Source organism: Myxine glutinosa, chromosome 3, assembly GCF_964187855.1.
Source record: "Myxine glutinosa chromosome 3, kmMyxGlut1.1, whole genome shotgun sequence".
NCBI classification, from domain to species: domain Eukaryota; kingdom Metazoa; phylum Chordata; class Myxini; order Myxiniformes; family Myxinidae; genus Myxine; species Myxine glutinosa.
Window position 1 is genome coordinate 35136806 of NC_136263.1, and position 15675 is coordinate 35152480.

At 43.4% G+C, this 15675-nt stretch overlaps 1 protein-coding gene across 3 annotated transcripts in view; it reads right to left on the minus strand.

Annotated features, from left to right (window-relative positions):
• BRIP1 (BRCA1 interacting DNA helicase 1) overlaps positions 1 to 15675 on the minus strand; it is an 86121-nt gene that overhangs the window by 26035 nt on the left and 44411 nt on the right. For all 3 annotated transcript variants that reach the window (XM_078773863.1, XM_078773864.1, XM_078773862.1), the window contains exons 9-16: positions 14827 to 15063; positions 14496 to 14698; positions 12671 to 12803; positions 7799 to 7977; positions 7188 to 7362; positions 5891 to 6031; positions 4563 to 4724; positions 4157 to 4304 (exon numbers count right to left, since the gene is read on the minus strand). In XM_078773863.1, the coding sequence (XP_078629989.1) occupies positions 4157 to 4304; positions 4563 to 4724; positions 5891 to 6031; positions 7188 to 7362; positions 7799 to 7977; positions 12671 to 12803; positions 14496 to 14698; positions 14827 to 15063 (1378 nt within the window). The remainder of the gene's footprint in view (positions 1 to 4156; positions 4305 to 4562; positions 4725 to 5890; positions 6032 to 7187; positions 7363 to 7798; positions 7978 to 12670; positions 12804 to 14495; positions 14699 to 14826; positions 15064 to 15675) is intronic.

A 15675-nucleotide genomic window follows, 5' to 3' on the forward strand; every position in this document is an offset into this window, starting at 1 on the left:
AAAGAATGGAGGGTCAAATGAAGGACAGGATGGGAGAAGTCGAGGAAAAAATGGAGACTCGATTTGAAGAGATAGAAAAAGGAATGGTATTGGAGCTTGAATTAAAACGGGAGGAAATGGAACTAAAAATAGAGGAGTGCAAAACCCAGGCAGTTGGAATGGGGGAATAGTTGGAAGACAAAATTGGGGCAACAAATACAAGGATTGACAAAGTAAATGAGGACCTGGAAGGTTATCGCACCTGAATGGATGCCAGAATGCACAAGCAGATAGAGGAACGGGGACTTTTGCAGCACCAGGGCGGTGGTTTGGCAGAGGAGGTAAAGGGGTTGGAAGCCCGTATTACAGAACAAGAGCGGGTGTTGGTGGATAAAGGCCTGTGAGGGTCACAATTGAATGGGGAAAGAATGAATGAGTTTATGCAGGAGCGGCTAGAGACTTGGGACAATGTCATCAAGGAAGAGGTTGTTCGAGCCCAACAGTCTGCGAGATGAGGTGAGTCGGTCCGTTAAGCATCTCCAAGACGAGATTAAGGTGACCCGGGGGCCATCGCCACAAGCCACATTTGGGCACAGGAGACTCCCAAATTAAGTACCCAGTTGGGGGGTGTTTTGGCCCTGAGCTGGATTCGGACATGGGGGAGTCGTGGAGAATAGCCTCGGGAAAGGCGATCTCCCTAGTAAATTTGGAACAGCTGCAGGGAGGGGCAAAAAAACAGACAAAGGGGTTTTGACATGCAGCTGCGTGTGGACACGGGAGACCGGAATTTTTTAAATTAAATTCAAATTTAAATGGGAATTTGATTTGGAGCAGCCTTGGAGGGAATGGTGAATTCGAAATTGGGTTGTGGGAGGCAGATCGGGAGCTGCACTGGCAGGCTTTGGACGTGGGGTCCGACTACAGGTGTTGTGGCACGACCCTGGCCCCACGGGCAGTCTGGTGCCCGCGAGCGATTGTCTCGGGCCGGCAGGGTCACCGGACCCTGGTGGGGGTTGAGACCTCTGGGGGTCTGAGGTGGTTTCTCACGGGCACCTAACATCGTGCATCATGAGGACCACTAGGGGGAGGTGTTGCTGGCCGCGCTTTGGTGGCGGCACCACGGACGGTCAATAAAGGCCTGATGTGGTGACCGCCAGGGCATGCGCCTGGCGGCCTCTCCCTGAGACTCTGGGACAGCCAGCATGTGGTGACCTGCCATGCTGTGCTGGTCTATGGATGTGGGTCTATCCACATGGACAGGAACGGATATAGCCCACCAGACAACCATTGGAGTATCTGTGGAACGTGATGATGTGAGCATGATCTTCCACAGATGTTCCACTGCGATTTATGGGCTCTCGGTTTGGGAAGAGAGCCCTGGGTTCAATTGGCTGGGAATAAATGAGGAAACTTGGTGTGGTGGATGACACTCTTGGGCCCGACCAACCTGTGCCGACCTGCACTCAAGGTAAGGTGCCTTGATGCGTACTGTCCCCAGTGTTCAGTTTTGCTAAAAAAAATTGGGACATGGGTAATTGGAATGGAGGTGGACGAGTGTGACCTCAAATGGTTGGTAAGTGGATCGGTATGAAAACTAAAAATGTCTTGTGGTTGATGTCTGTTATGTGTAAAAGGTTGAGTTGTGTTTGGAGGTGTGAATGTGGGGATTATAGCATGTATGCAGGCCATGGCAGTAAGGAACACAACCACCATTTTTGCATTGCCAGTGTTTGAGAATTGAATGGCAGCGGGGGAGGGAAGGACATTTGGGATTTTGTGGGTGGGGAAGGTGTGTGTGTCTGCATGAAGGGGTCAAGCTCTGGAGGAGGGGTGACTGCGGCCCCCCCTGAAGTAATTCGTCAGTGGAAGCCAGTGGTGTCTGTGGTAGCTAGGTGGGGACCCGTCAGAGGGGGGTCTGTTGCGCGACCAACAGGTAGGGAGATCCTTGGCGACCCGGGAGAGGCTGAGAGAGCCCGAGGCCGAGAGAGCCTGGATGGTGTGGAGACCCTCTCTGGCAGGACGTACAGCAAAGAAGCTGTTTGGCCGCTAGGGGCCGGGTAGTTGAGGGGGCGAGGGGTGCGAAGAAGTCGTCATGGCAAGTGACTTGTTTTTAGACTGCGAGCACCACAGCCTTGGCTTGGTTGCGGGCTTGGTTGTGCACCATCTTAGTTGTGCAAGAACTCCCTGCTGCCTAATAATGAGGATCACACATATGTGTAATCAGAATTATGGCATGGTCTTGCAGGGATTGGAATGAATGCTTTGGTTATTGGTGTTATGTGTGAGTGTGTGGGGAAAAAGTCCACCCGATCAATATCACTTGACTGTGCCGAAAGGAGAGGGCCCGCCGAAATTTTGGATTAGGCAAATTGCATTTGATGCTGAAATTGGGGTTGATGCTGAAATCTAATGAGCTCATCTTTGCATCATAATATATGCTTTTTCAAGTTTGGTTAAAATCCCATCACTGGTTCACAATTGTGGCATCCACCGGGCAAAGTCATCTTTAAAAAGGGGTTTGTACAAACGTTAATTAGTTTTTGAATAAGGTTTGTCATTAAGGTAGGTTTTTGTGTTGGTTTTTGACAATTTTCTACCCACCCCAGGAGATAGGAGCGAGGAACCAAAGAACATTTGTAAATACCTGAATTGTTGTGCTTAAGGGGGTAAAACGTTAAGGAGAACAGGTAAGTTAGCTAAGGCTCGCTTCCCACAGCCCCTCCTAAGTTATTGCGTCGGCTAATTAGATGTGAGTCGTTAAGTGGTAAAGCTGGAAGGGTAACCCCTGCATTGAACCTTGCAGGAGCTGCTGTTTCAGGGGGGAGGGGTGTGTGTTACGTTTGTGGGGATTAGGTAAAAACATCCCATAGGAAAGGTATGATTGTATAATTTATAGCATGGGCTGTGTGACGCGTAGAAGAAACCTCGATGTAATATGTAATGCGCGCGGGACGGAACCAAAGTGCTTACTTGCACGGACGAAAGCCACACAGGCTTATCCTCGGACCCCACACCATGCAAACAAGACAACACAAATAAAATATGCCACCACAAGGAATTTATTGAAAATAAATTAAGAGGAAATAAAGGTTGGAGTAAAATAGTTGAAATTCCTACTTGAGGGACCCTCCACGCAGTTACAAAAACAGACAAGGGGAGAGATAATGAAAATAAAAATGATTTTCTTTTTATATCGGCCGGCACTCAGCTTGCTCAACGAGATCGTTGAATGTGGTTCGTTGAATGTGGCGGTCCATGCTACCCTAGTTCCCTACACACTACACAGTTCTATCTCCACTATGGTATTTCATTACCTACCCCCCACAAACGTAACAATTTATATTTAAATCTATGTATATGGTTGGTGGATGGACGAAAACAGCTGACCCAATGTCCATTAAACACTTGTCTTCTTTCTATTCCTTAAGTAGATTATATCTTCTAAGTATTGCTCGTCCTTGTTAGACAGCTTTTTGGGTCTTCCAGTCCTGGTTTTGTCATTTGCAGATTATGTTTCTCTGTACTTGTTGATTGCGTTTCGGATACCACACCTTGAAAATTGAGTGATGCAAGATATTACAATCAATAGCATTCCTTTATGGTGAAACATAATTCCATGGTCATCTTCGGCTGAAATTAGAGCCATTTTATTTTAATCTAACAGTTCATCGTGATATATTTATATTATGCAGAACATACGAAAAGTGGGTCTTTAGCTTTATGGATTATATAGAGAGGAACACCTGACGTTAATGTTGAGGAACACCTGGCAATGAGTCATCAATTAGATTTGATTGGTAAATGTGATGGATTAGCTACTACACCACTTCACATTACCTGCTCCTGTTTAGTTTACCTTCTGATTTGTGATCACAAGTTTTTCATGATTCTGATCAATGTGAATTAAACATTGCTAAAGGGTAAACTTGTTTTCTTCTCACTCAAACTAAGCTATGTTAATAATAGTCAACATTGTTATAATAGTAGAAAACACAAGTGGATGCTTTGGGTGAATTGTGGATGCTCATAACATCCATATATTGTAACTCCTGAATGTGTCCAAGACTTTTGCACAGTAGTGTGTATATTATACAGTATATAGTTTACCTACTGCCCATCAACATCCCAAACTCTTCACAATATTTCACTATCTTCCGTATCTCCCTTTAATACTCACCAACTTTTACGGCGCTGTAGTATTGTGATATCAGACAGTCCATAGTTGTACGGTTTCCTCGTCTCGGTTCACAGAGTACCATTTTTGTGTCTTCAAGCCTTTGCCACAGCCCAGTGTTTCTCCACCTCACTGTCAAACGCTCTAGTATCTAGTAGAGAACAAAATGTTTAGCTTAAATAAATGGCCATGCATGAGAAAACTGGCCTGGGGAGGTCAGGAGACCTACCCAGAACAGATGGGTAAAGAGGGCAAGTGAGAATTGGCTGTATAAGTCTGAAAAGGAAGGGAATGTTGAGAAAACCTCGGCAAAAGGTGATAATTCAGAGAGGAAAAGTGACCAACCACTGAAAAGAATTAGTGGTCATGTGATGATTATATGGGTGCTTTGTAGTTTAACAGTCTCTACCCTGTATGAAGGCACAAAACAAAGAAGTCCATTTGGTACAATTTGTGAGACAGCAAGGAGAAGGTCCCCCAACTCGTCCTGGAATGGGAAGGTGTCCACATTTTTGTACGTGGCACACAACGGCCGGCCACTTGGACCCTGCCCCAACGAGCCAACCCATAGCTGTGGTGGTGCGAGAGAAAAAACAGACACTTCATTGTGAGTGTGTGCTGATGACTGGGTGGCTGTGATTAAGCTGCATTGCCAGATTATATCTTTGATCCGATTAACATCCAAATTAAGGAATTTTGGCAGCCAGATGTTGACGATGCACAACATAGTCAGGTTCACTATGTTTTTTCGTTCAAAATCATGGTAGATTAGCAAACCTATACATTTTTGGAAACGTTATTACATGGAAAATCTGAAAATCAATGTTTACATTTGCCAATTCCGACCAATTCGATTCGACCAATTCGACCAATCGACCAATTCGACCATTCGACCAATCGCGTCGATCGACCATTCGACCATTCGACCAATTCGATCGATTCGATTCGATTCATCGAATTCGATTCGATCGACCATTCGACCAATTCGATTTGCCAATCAATTTGACCGACCTTTGCTTGTGTGGAACGGACTGTGAAAACGATGCGGACTATATTGTCGGATACGACACACAGGACAGTGATGACGAACTCTAAATGGCATATTCTGTAATCGTGTATGTTTGATGCCATTGACTGCCTGTGTATATTTTGTCATTGACTGCCTGTGTAGATGTGAAGTTATACTGACTGCATGTGTATATATGATTTTGCTGACTGCCTGTGTATGTTTGGTGATATGAATTATTGTGACACATTTTGATGTTATTAACTGCCTGTACAAAATGATAACATGTATTTGATTATGCAACTTATCGCGAATATAAAGACAGTATTTTGCAATTCAAAACCTTTGATTCGTGTCTTACCATTCCCCATAGCACTAATTTGATACTTTCATTGGATTGCTTGTGCCTGAAAATATAGGTTTAGCATATTTTAAAAAGTTTTTAGGGTAATTAGAGGCAGAAATAGAACAAAATATGTATTTTACAATGGCCATTTTGAATTTTCAAAATGGCCGCCATACAGGTATCTCTCCAAATGTAAACATCGATTTTTAGTTTCCTTATGCTATAACCTTTCCAAAAATGTATAGGTTTGCTAATCTACCATGATTTTGAACGAAATATAATTTATTGACATAGTGAACCTGACTAACAGCAGGTGGACATCAGAACCTCTTTGAGCATTGTGGGTGCAGAAAATCCGAGAACAAGTTGATGTTAATCTGCATACCTGGTTCTCTGGGATCACATGGTTGGCCTCCAGCTGAATTGGGAATGGAGTGTTCAGCTCTGAAGCAAAGGAAGTGAGAGGTGCCAGTGTACCAGAGGAAAGGACCACACAATGTGCAATCTCAGCAATCTCAGAGAAAGCCTGCATAAAAGACCAAGACAAGAAAAAAGAAACAACTAGAGCGGCATTCTTCAACGTCGCAACATTGACAGATATGCCTCCTCCCACATTATTACATCATTATACATACTTGCACCAAGTTTGATTTAAATCCCTTTAGCTGTCCTCAAGTATCACATTTTTACCTCACATGACCTCTGACCTTTGACTCCAAAATCTAACCAGTTAATTTTTTAATCATAATATATACATGGGGACCGCAACGCTAACCCCCGCCCTAGCAGGGAAAATGGCCGTAAAATGCATGTTGTTGTTGTTGTTATAATATATATATATAACCACCTTCAGAGGCCATTTTTCCCCGCAAAGCGGGGGTTGGCCTTTTTCGGGAACCGTGGTTGTTGTTGTTTTTCGGTCCCCTTTTTGAAGCAATGTTTTACGGCCGGATGCCCTTCCTGACGCCAACCCTTTTTGCCGCCTTTAACGACAAACAGGGAATTACCAGTGAACTGGTACTCAACAGGTGTTGTTGTTGTTGTATAATATATACTTATACCAAGTTTGGTCAAAATCCCATCACTGGTTCACAAGTTAGCCCAGTAACATAATTTTTAAAAGATGCGACCTCTGCCCTTTGACCTCATACTCTAATCAGTTCATCTTTGCATCATTAAACATACTTTTACCAACTTTGGTCAAAATCTCATCACTGGTTTACAGGCCATCGTGGTAACAGGATTTTCACCGAACATGACCTCTGACCTTTGACCTCATGACCCCAAAAATCTAAGCGTTCATTATATAATTATGCATACCCATATTAAATTTGACTTTGATCCCATCAGCTGTTCTCAAGTTATCGCGGTGGCGAAAATCACGGACGGACAACCCGAAAACATAATGCCTCCATCGACTTCGTTCATAACAACAGCATCACTCTTCTTCAATTTGACCTCATTGACTGATGTTTCGCTCTTTCTTTTAGAATTTGTAAACTTGGTCGAAGAGAAGCAAGACTAACAACTACATTCACCATTCATCTTTTTCACGTTTACTTCAGAGTAACCAATCAGAAGCCCCATTAATATTCCTTGATAGATCACATCATCAAAAAAGACCACATTATCCCAAAGATCACATAATCCTTAAGAAACTATCCTTTTCCAGTTATTCTCACCACGGCAGGGTTAAGACACCACAGGTGGAGCGTGAGCAACGGAGACATTATCCTGGGCCTATTTCGTTTTCCAAATGGTGGGCGAGAGAAAAAGCCCTCGGCATCCGGCTGGTCGGGTTCTGGCGCGCTTGAAGCCATAGATCGGGCGAGAACCACTCGGTAGTCTTCAGTATATCTGAGAATAAGAATTACCACTGTGAGAAATGGAATGAATGGGAACCAAAACATTCTGAGCAGTTTGAAAATTAACACTTCATAAACAGGCTTTGTTGGATTAAAGTTGATTTCTGTTATACTTGTTGTAATGAATTTCATTACAATGAACGGAACCATTTGGTGGACAATCCAGTCTTAATGAACAAACGTCAACTTAATGCAATTAAATTAAATGTACAAAACAACACATTTAGGTGATTTCATATTGGCATTTTGGGCTTAAATGTCGTCAACGACAGTGGATGACCTTTTAAGGTGGTGGCGAGGGTGGTGTGGGGGCGGGTGTGAACACATCTATTAGTTACGACACTCTACTGTATATGCATTGTGGACCCTTTTGCTCAGTTTGAGTTGTTTGAGGGGGTTAGCAAACATAGCTTTTCTCAAATCATCACCTGTATTCCTCTTTGAAAAGGTATCCCAACACCATTAGGAGACCCTGGAGAACTCCCTTAGTCACTGCAGAGATTGTAGGCAAAAAATCCTGCATCTTGGACAAGTTCTTATTTGAATTTCCCTTGGCTGTCTGGATGTTCTGCGCCTCCTCGCGCTCCAAGATCGAGTTGAAATTGCGCTAAAAGCACAGGGAGAAGAAAAAGAAAATGGGTATATTGCAAATAAGGTCCAAGGTGAAAGCAATCCAGAAAATGGCAAATGAGTAAGAAAAGTGTATGATGAAAAGTGTATGATGTTTGTTTGCAAGAAAGAGAGATTGAAGCTGGCCCGGTAGCTGTGGTTTGAGTGAGGCAGAAAGTAAGCATCTTGCTTTCTCGTATCCGGATATGGATTCAGATCTTCACCAAAATCGAATAAATTTTTCCGAATGACACACCCAAACTGTTCACCAAGTTTCGTCTGAATCCGTCCACAACTTTTTGAGATATCCTGCTCATAGACAAACAAACAAGACATCGTGCAGAGCACAATATCTGTGGAAGGAACCACCCTCAGAAGCCATTTTTCCCCGCAGAGCGGGGGTTGGCCTTTTTCGGGCACCTTGGTCCCCTTTTTTGAAGCAATGTTTTATGGCCGGATGCCCTTCCTGCCGCCAACCCTATTAGTCGCACCTTGCGACACACAGGGAATTACCAGTGAACTGGTACTCAATTTGCCGACCTCGGAAGGATGACAGGCTGAGTCAACCCCCTGGTGTTAATTCAGCGATGACCGGGATTCGAACACAGGATCCTAGGATCCCAAGCCGGCACCCTAACCGCTAAGCCAACACCAGGCTATCGAGCACAATACTTGTGAAATCCCTAAAACAATTACCTTAAAATAATTGGTGGTTGAATTCAATGACAAAATATGCAAATCCTCTTCAAATTTCAAGTCAATCGGATGAAAATTGACAATTTTAGATATTTGGGCAATGTTGACCTTTTGACCTTTAGACCTCAAAATCAATAAGCATCTTGCTTATGACAAACTCCACCTTTTGATGATGTTTTGTGAAGATCGGTTTGAAATTGGGACCTTTAGGCAATTGACATACAAAAACAGATAGAATCGCGTCCCAGACAAACCAATATACTTGCGAATCTTCGATTTCGCAAGAAACAAACAAGACACACGTTTCAAGACTTTCCCCCAAGATTTATAATGACTATAGTTTTAATGATACTATAACAGAGAATTGGCATATTTTCGATTGATTTGTACAACTTGTGAGATTTTGGTTTGATTTTCTTATTTAAAGTGATAACATCCAGTTTTCAAATTATTCTGTCCAGTGGTGCAGGAGTGTATCAGCTTGTGATAATTCTCTACTTTCACATCAACATAAAAACCTATAGTCTAGTAGGAAGAGGGGGGTATCATGCACCCCCTGGAAATATACTTCTAATCAGTGTTTCTATATTGGAAAAATTGTGTAGAAAATGATGAGCTATGTTAAAAAGTTGTCAAAATGTCCCACGGATCATTTTCATGCAAATTAGTGCCGCCATTATCGAAAAATCTAGTTTCACTATATCTCAGGCAATATTGCAGACAACTGAACAAATAAGTTGTCTAGACCCATGTTTTGAGGGTCAAAGATCATAATAAAACTATTCTTAAAGTGATCACATGTGTGTGTGTCATGCTAGTATGCAAATTAGTGCCACCATTACAAAATAATTACATTTTTACCAATTAAGCTGTGGGCAAGGCCGCTAAAGCTGACTTCATCAGACGCATACAGAGTGGAGAGCCAGGAAGCTTCTTCGACCCAATCAAGAAGAAAAAACTCAAGACCATGGAGACTTGTAACAAGAAGGTCACCCGCACATCCTCACAGGAATAGGTAATGAAGTGTTCCAATACCCGAGGGCAATTGTATTTTTAAAATGTATTTTTAAATGGTGATCTTAATTTTTACATTTTTAAATGTGAACACGTATTTTTTTATGTTGCACGCCATATTAACATGTTAACCATTTATCATTCCAGGTCATAGTTTCAGGAGCAAAGCAACCTTGCATTCGTGCTCCTCGTCAAGTCTCAGAGTCAAGATGAGCCATTGGACTTGGAACTGATGCCTGTGCCTCCCAGCCTTGGAACACCGGATGGATTTTTCTCCAAGACCAACAAAGCCTCTATTCTGCACTACCTTCTGGAGGACACCACCCCAGAAGATCTGCCATACCCCAAGGATGCCCTGTTCATCCAGGATGGCATGGCGCTGCTACATACCCTTGCCAACCTTCCTCCAACCTGTGGTGAGATATGCCTACAGGTGCTCGATCAAATGGTGGCCAAGAAGCACTTCTTGTTCTCGACTGACAGTTACCATCTGGAATCTATCAAAGCGCAGGAGAGGTTGAGGCGTGGCAGCTCAAAGAAGATCATTTTGGCTGGACCAGTGACCAGGAAGCCATATGACTTCAAGATGTTCCTTGCAAATGACAACAAAAAACAGATCTGCCAGCTCCTGCTGCGAGTATGGAGTGATCAACAGGCAGCTTCAAAGCTGGAGAGAACAGAGATGGTAGTGCTGATCGTGGAGCGGAGAGCCCATCAACTTGTCTCATCAAATGGCAAGGTAAATTGAAAACCCATATAATTATTAATTATTGTTACCAGGATTAACTTAAATAATATTGCCAAAGTGCTTCTTTGTGATTGGTAAATAACAGTATAAAATTTTGGTGATTGGTGATGCGATTTTTTCTTTCAGTCTTATATTTAAATATTGGTAAAATTGGTAAATTATGTGATTATCTGTGATTTTTGTCTAGATCTAGAATTGGTTGTGACTGAAGTGCAATACCCCTTTGTGTTTCAGGTTGAGGTGCGTGAGCTCCCCACAATCTACAGCAACCAGGAAGAGACTGATACAACGGTGGTACTGTACCTCCATCATGCTGCTGCCCTCGGATACAAGAATGCTGTGGCCAGAACACCTGACACAGATATCTTCATGATTCTTCTCTACCATGCTCATGCCATCAAGCTGCCTGTATACCTGGATACGGGGTCAGGGAAACATCGACAACTTCTCAACCTCTCTGAGCTTGCAGAATCCCTGGGAGAAGACTACTGTGCCACTCTTCTTGGGTTCTATGTTTTCAGCGGAGAAGACTGTACCAGTGCCTTCAAAGGGAAGGGGAAGGTGGGGCCCTTGAAAAAGCTGGAGAAGAACCCCAGGTTTCACAAGGCGTTTAGTCAACTCGGTGACTACTGGACTCTCAAGCCTGAGGTGCTGAGGCAGATGGAGCAATTCACCTGTCTGATGTATGGACAGAGTCGTGAGTCTTCAGTGGACGTCGTCCGTGCCAAATTGCTACGCAAAATGGTTGGGGAAGACAAGAAACTCACTTCCAAGTCTAAGGTCGACCTGGCTCGACTTCCTCCATGCCACTCTGCTCTGAAGCCGCACGTCCAACGTGTGCCACCGTGTCGCCTTGTACAAGCGAGCTGATGAAGCTATTCTGGAAAAGCCAAAACCCTATGATGAGGGGCAAGGATGGATGAGGACTGATGAAGGAGTGTTGAAACCAGTATGGTCCTGCGGTCATGTCCTACCAACCTCACTAGTTGATCTCCTGGACACTGGAGAGCGTGAACAGGAAGAGGAGGAGGACGAGGAAGGAGAGGACGAGTTGGACTCTGACGATTTCATTGAAAACGATGAGTGATTCATAGTGGAGAAGCATTTACCTGACTGTTTATCTGGAATGGGAAAGAGAAGAGTTCCCTTATGATGTTTGACCCTTGTACTACAAAATAAATAAACATTGGTTAAAAACACAACAACATCTGTCTAGACACCTTATTTGTTCAGTTATCTGCAATATTGGAGTCTCTTAATTGGTAAAAATGTGATTATTATGTAATGGCGGCACTAATTTGCATACTAGCATGACACAGACACATGTGATCACTTTAAGAATAGTTTTATTATGATCTTTGACCCTCAAAACATGGGTCTAGACAACTTATTTGTTCAGTTATCTGCAATATTGCCTGAGATATAGTGAAACTAGATTTTTCGATAATGGCGGCACTAATTTGCATACAATTATACGTGGGACATTTTGACAACTTTTTAACATAGCTCATCATTTTCTACACAATTTTTCCAATCTAGAAACACTGATTAGAAGTATATTTCCGGGGGGTGCATGATACCCCCCTCATCCTACTGGACTACTAAGTTTCAGGTTGCCATCTCAACTTAATAGAACATTCCAATGTACACTCAAGAGTTCAACAACAACCACTTGTCAACTTATTTCGTCCAGCGGTTGAGGAGTGCATAAAGCCAGAGCACATATCTAAATTGGCTACGTAGTTTTTGATTCTATAAGGTTTTCATACAGAGATACTATTAAATGAATATGAATGAATGATCGTTTTAAGGCCATTTTCCCCGCTAGAGAGGGGGTTAGCCTTGAGGGCCCCATGACAATCATGGTTCCCTGTTTGAGGCAATGTTTTTATGGCCGGATGCCCTTCCTGACGCCAACCCTTGGTCACGCTCTTACGATGCGCAGGGATACAGTGTGCCTATTCTGAATCGGGGTACACACCGGGATCATTCATCCCAGCAAGCTGGTACTCAATTTGCCGACCTTTGGAAGGATGACAGGCTGAGTCAACCCCCCTGGCGTTAATTCAGCGATCGACCGGGATTCGAACTCAGGATCCTAGGATCCCAAGCCGGCACCCTAACCGCTAAGCCAACACCAGGCTTATACAGATACAGAGATACTATTATAATACAATAAACCGCTGGGATTTACTAGTAAGGTGAGCAGAGAGAAAAAGGAAAATCAACTGACCTGTAACACTTTGTAAGTCAGTGGAGTTATACCCCAACCATCCAAGATAGCCACCATATCTTTCCCACTCCACTCTCGGCACCACAGCTCAAAATCACGCTGTGCCAGTCCACCCTCTCCTTCTTCCATCCACCTGTCACAAGAACCCAGAGCACTGGATTCTCATCCTTCTTGTCGATTGCTCATTACAATCTCACACATCACTGATGACATAAAGTTAAAAGTACAAATCAAGATTTTGGTAAAAGGAGTTCAAGCATATCCAGGCCTAGGCCAAAAGTTCAAGCATATCCAGGTTGGAGTTCAAGCATATCCAGGCCGAGGCCAAAAAGTTCAAGCATATCCAGGCCTAGGCCAAACCGCTTGGTTAGGTACTGCTAGGTTTTGAGTTAGGCTTGGAGTTCAACCACTACCCCATTAGGTTTGGAGATCAAGCATACCCAGGCCTAGGCCAAAAAAACGTTGCATTTAAAAACTAGAACGGCACTCGGTGGAGTGCATAACTCCGCCAGGCTGAACAGTTTATGTTTTGTATCCCACCGGTAGGCCAGATCTTGATCCGACCTGAACCAAGATCTAATCGGCTTGTTCTTGTCACCTAACCAACTCATCCACCTGGTTTTGTCGTAATCCATACACGTTTTGAAATATCATGCTATATATCGATTTTGGCCGGATTAATCACTCATTGGTGAAGAATCACTTTAAAAATTCTTGTATTCGGAACTTCCCCAAAATGTAATCATTCCGTTCTTGTCACACACCCAACCTCTCCAAATTTCATACGAATCCGTCCACAACATTTTGAGATATCCTGTTCACAAACAGACAGACGGGGGTGAAAATATAACCTACGTCCATCTTTGGTAGCGGAGGAACAGTAGTTTTATATGATCATGCATTTTGGCCTTATGGCCAATGTACATATACGTGTAATTGTTTGATACACTTTGTATGACCATGTACTTCTGTCTTTCGACTGAAGAACAATTGCTTGGCGTTGTTTTAATGTTTAGAATTTTTTTCTTGTGGAAAGGCATTTCTCAACCAAGGAAAAGCATTTCTTATAGGAGTCTGCATTTTGACCTTATGGCAACGATGCATACATTGGCTGTGCCTTTTCCTGAACAATGCATAATCCTAACCGCCCTAATATAACCTGATGTTTAATATACTAGGGCATGCCCGTACTATATATATATCTAAAATTATATCCCCCCCCCTCTATTTACATGAAATGGTTTGGTCCAAAGCGAACGGCTTGCGAGTACGGTGACAATCCCCCCCCTCTATTTACATGAAATGGTTTGGTCCAAAGCGAACGGCTTGCGAGTACGGTGACAATCCCCCCCCTCTATTTACATGAAATGGTTTGGTCCAAAGCGAACGGCTTGCGAGTACGGTGACAATCCCCCCCCCTCTATTTACATGCAATGGTTTGGTCCAAAGCGAACGGCTTGCGGAGTTTGGTAAAGAAATCGCCATAGCTCGGTAACTACTTGTCCGATTAATTTAAAACCTTGAAAAGGCACATCCTCGGGTCCCCAGCAATATACCTGGCAAGTTTCAAGTATATCGGACCGGTAGTTGTCGAGAAACAGCGGTCGCATACACACACACACACACACACACACACACACACACACACACACACACACACACACACACACACACACACACACAGAGATTACTGGAATTATAGATAGATAGTATAAAATGTTTCTTTCATTACTATCGATGCAGGTTATCCAATTTCTTTTCACACACTCACACACACACACACTCACACTCACACACACACACACAGATCATTTTAGTGACTGACCCAGAAATTGACAAACAGAGGGCATAAAGGGCATTATAGGCAGAAGCTCGGGTTTCTGAAGTCTTGGCAAAGGAGTGAAGTTCCATCGAGGCAGAACGGATGGAAGGAAGAGGCAAGGAGAAAGACGCGGCTTCCCGAGAAGAGTCCTCCATGTTGTGAGCCTCATCAAGAACAACAATTTGTCCTCGGAGGTGAATGTCCATCTGATGAAGACAAATCGGAAAGGGAGGGGGGGAGGAAAATAGATCAGCAAATAGCAAAAATAACATGGTTGAAAACAAGAACATAAGAAATGTGAAAAATAACGTTTAAAGAGAGATTGTGTATTCACGTTTTGTCGTATCTGAGGGTCAATGAGGTAGTTGTAAGGACAAAATACAAGATGAGCCTGGGCTGCTAATGCCCGAGCTGCAAAGTATGGACAAGCTTTGGTTTTATGTCCCAAAGTCACCAGGTCCTCTATGTCCCAGGCCCTGTTCAGGCCCCAGCGGCCCTGCAGATCTGCCTGGTCTGACAGGCGTTTCACACCTTGGTGGAATAAACAGGATCTACCCTGGAAGTGGAGATTCTGAAAAACAAAGATGTTGACCTATTACTATTGAATCTATCTATAATGGAGCAGAAGCATATATGGCTAAGAGAGTGTGAGTGTGTGTGTGTGTGTGTGTGTGTGTGTGTGTGTGTGTGTGTGTGTGTGTGTGTGTGTGTGTGTGTGTGTGTAGAAAATATACAAGTTTCGTATACAAGTATACAAGTTTGTATATATATACAAGTATATATATACAAGTATATTGTTACGGTTCTTAGAACCTTCACTTTGTAAATTTAATATTAAAATTTCCTATGTACATTTCCCCTTTAATTGGCTGTTAATTGAAATGAATGCACCGTAGCTAGTCCATGTACAAGCACGTAGGCCACCATATACCCTTCTAAATAGTTATTTCTTATTCTATGTAGTTTAAGGCTCTGTTGCCCATTAGTTGACACTGCACTGCACCGAATCGAATAAGATAGATCCCTCCGACACCCCCATGGCCTCAACAAAGTGCCAGTAACATTGGGCGGTTTTCTTCAGCCCAAGACTCCATTGAACACGAGGTCATCTCGGAGCAGAAGGTGGGAGGAGTCAGCAAAGCGCCAGGAACAAGGCGTGGCTTTGCCAACGCCTCCTCAAGGG